This window comes from Trypanosoma rangeli (genome assembly GCF_003719475.1).
Source record: "Trypanosoma rangeli strain AM80 chromosome Unknown Tra_15.4_contig_00089, whole genome shotgun sequence".
Taxonomy (NCBI): Eukaryota; Euglenozoa; class Kinetoplastea; order Trypanosomatida; family Trypanosomatidae; genus Trypanosoma; species Trypanosoma rangeli.
The window spans coordinates 10,488-13,136 of record NW_021705830.1 but is presented as its reverse complement, the minus strand read 5'-3'; the positions used below and the strand labels follow the sequence as shown (position 1 = coordinate 13,136).

The window sequence follows — 2,649 nt, the reverse complement described above, 5'->3', positions numbered from 1 at the left end:
GCACACACTCAAGAGGTGAAACTTTTTGCCACGGCTCCACCTGTGCCTTGAAGCTGGAAGCTGACACGCCCCTCGTCCTTCTTTTTTTTTTCTGTTCTTTTGGCGAGTGACGGATGCCGCTGCTGTCACTTTGCTGCCCCACACGCCGTCACACATACGCACACACCCTTTTTTCTGCGATGAGGACGAAACGTCGTCATGGGCACGTGGTGGGGCCGCGTCTTTGTTTGGCGGTGACCCTCCGCAGGCATCGTGATGCTTCCCGCCTATGCCGCACGATGTTTTGGGTGAAGGTTCATGGGTGGCGCTGGAAAGGGAGTAATGGACAGAGTGGCCTGCCTTCGAGCAGTGTGGATGCTCTGCCTTCAGCGGAGTGTAAAGTAAATATGGCGGTGATTTGCCGTCGTGTGGGATTGGGGGTGCCTCTGCGTGTGTGTGCGTGAGGTGTGCGCCGCGTGCCGTGTGTGTGGCCCTTTCTCTTTTTTTGTTGTTGTGGCTGCGTAGGGTCGTGTTTGTGCATGTTTTTGGCTTTTTTTTCATTCTCCCTTTTTTGGCTAGTGGTTAGTATTGCTTTACAACTTAAGCCAACAATCACTACAAAAGGACAACAAGTTCAAGGAAAACATGTCGGATAGATATAGGGAAGAATCTCACCCCACCGAGGAGACCCCCGCACAGCGCCGAAGGGTGGAAGGAGCGCTGCAGCGGCCAAGGAGGACGTTATCGAGCTCTATCGAGGATGTCCTTAATGTACGGGTTGGTCAAAGCAACGGAATTTTGCTGAACGACTTCCTTCGGCAGTACATTGGCCCCAGCAGAGCGGTGGGTGAAGACCAGAATGTGGTGATGTAGGTGTTTGTGCAGCAGCCCGCAGAATACGTTACAGACCAGAGGCGTCGTGAGGGGAAATTCTCAATTCACCAGGGTATCAGCTTTTTGAAGATGCACGCAAGCTTACGGAGTGCATGGTGGGCACGCTGCGAGGCTGGAAGGAATTTACAGATAATGAGTATTGTCTCTGCTATTACACGGACAAAACTGAAGGCAGCTCTTCAACTAGCGTAGGAGGAAGGGGCAACACGGGAAACCGAAATACGCCCCAGAGGACCATCACCGGAGGCATTCTACGAGTCCGTGTTTAACGCAACGTGGAGTCACGTCGTGGGATTTCCCGAGGGCGAAGTGGAAGACATGGTGGTGATAGAGGGCCAACGGCCACAAGAGTTATTATGGGAATACACGCAGACTGTGTGTACTTTTCTCCCAGTGGGTGGTGAGGAGCAATTCCATCCACCACGCCCAAAACACATGATCCTTTCCTTTGAAAAGCGATGGCCTTACTCGCTGAACCATGCAGTGCCTATTACCGACTGCTACATTAACATTGAGGTGCATCGGGTGTGGAAGATCGTCGAGGGTGATGTAAAAGGAGTGTTTCCCCCTCCAGATACATACGCACCTAAAATGAGACGTCATCTTTTGATTGGAACTTCTGGGGTGGGGAATTCAATGGCGGCTGGCTCCTACCTCCTTTATCAGCTGCTGCACTACGATGCCACGAAGCTCCATGTGGTTGTGTACTGCTTTGGAAGGGATTTTGCATACTTGTTTGACAGGAGGACACGAACGGTGACAGAATACGAGGGTGAGAGTAATATTGACGATGTTATGGTAAATTTGGCTAGGACTGGAATGAAGGGGTATATTATCATCGATATGGCAAGACAACTTCAAGAACCATCGACTAATGTTGTGCCCTCCCCTGAGTGGGGCATCATTATGTTGTCGTCCCCGAACGAAAAGAACTTCCAAGCATGGGCGAATCAGGAGGGTGCTATCGAAATCATCATGAATTGCCCCGATGAAAACGACGTGAAGGCGATGTGTGCGTGGGGGACACGCAGTACGACTGAAGAGGAGCAGGTGGAGTACTGGAGAAGGATGCACATGCGCATGCATGACGTCGGACCGATTCCACGATGCATCTTTCACGACAATAAATATAGAAAGCGCGTGCGTGATGCCAATAACATCCTGGCAGGTATCGACGCTTCAAATGCTGTACATTATGGGATGATTGGAGGTATGGAAGAGTGCCCCTCGAATGACGCTTCTCACAAACTTGTGAAAGTTGTCAGATTAGTAACACAACGCGGTCTTGAGGCGTTTGTTAACCTGCCGGTCTGTTTTTCTCTTGGAAGCAAATTATTTGCAAAGTTGCTCGAGGTGGGTGAGGAGAATGACATTATTTTTCGACTATTGAAGTACCGTTGAGTGTTAATTCCGGAAATTTTGGAGCGGTGCACTCTGCTCGCATTTCTGAGTAGAGACTTTGTGGAAAATATAGTGCCAGGCCTCAACGAGTTGCCTCCACCAGGACGTTGCCGGTAACAGAGATGTGTGCAGCAATCGAACCCCGAAAAGCATCCAAGCAGACCCGTTGGATTAATGGCGCTGGGGCACACTCCTCTGATGTTGGATGCACAATGCGGGGTGATATACGTACCGGAGAGCAGAATCTTTCCGCTTGTGGGGATGGTTTTTTCTTCGTTGGTGCACCGCAGAGGACGATGGTTGCGGTGCAGGTGAGACGACGAGGGCTGAGCATGGCACCAGAACCAGCACGGTGAGGCGGTTCAACAGTCTTCC

The 2,649-nt window shown here is 51.0% G+C and overlaps 1 protein-coding gene across 1 annotated transcript, besides 1 other annotated feature; it reads left to right on the top strand.

Moving 5' to 3' along the window:
* Positions 1 to 405: 405 nt before the first annotated feature.
* Positions 406 to 469: a microsatellite.
* Positions 470 to 1,191: 722 nt separating this feature from the next.
* TraAM80_03415 (retrotransposon hot spot (RHS) protein) lies at positions 1,192 to 2,274 on the top strand (the record flags this gene model as incomplete). Its single annotated transcript, XM_029380387.1, has 1 exon — positions 1,192 to 2,274. One exon carries the CDS (start codon positions 1,192 to 1,194, stop codon positions 2,272 to 2,274), a length of 1,083 nt encoding a protein of 360 aa, XP_029239824.1.
* Between the last annotated feature and the right edge of the window lie 375 nt (positions 2,275 to 2,649).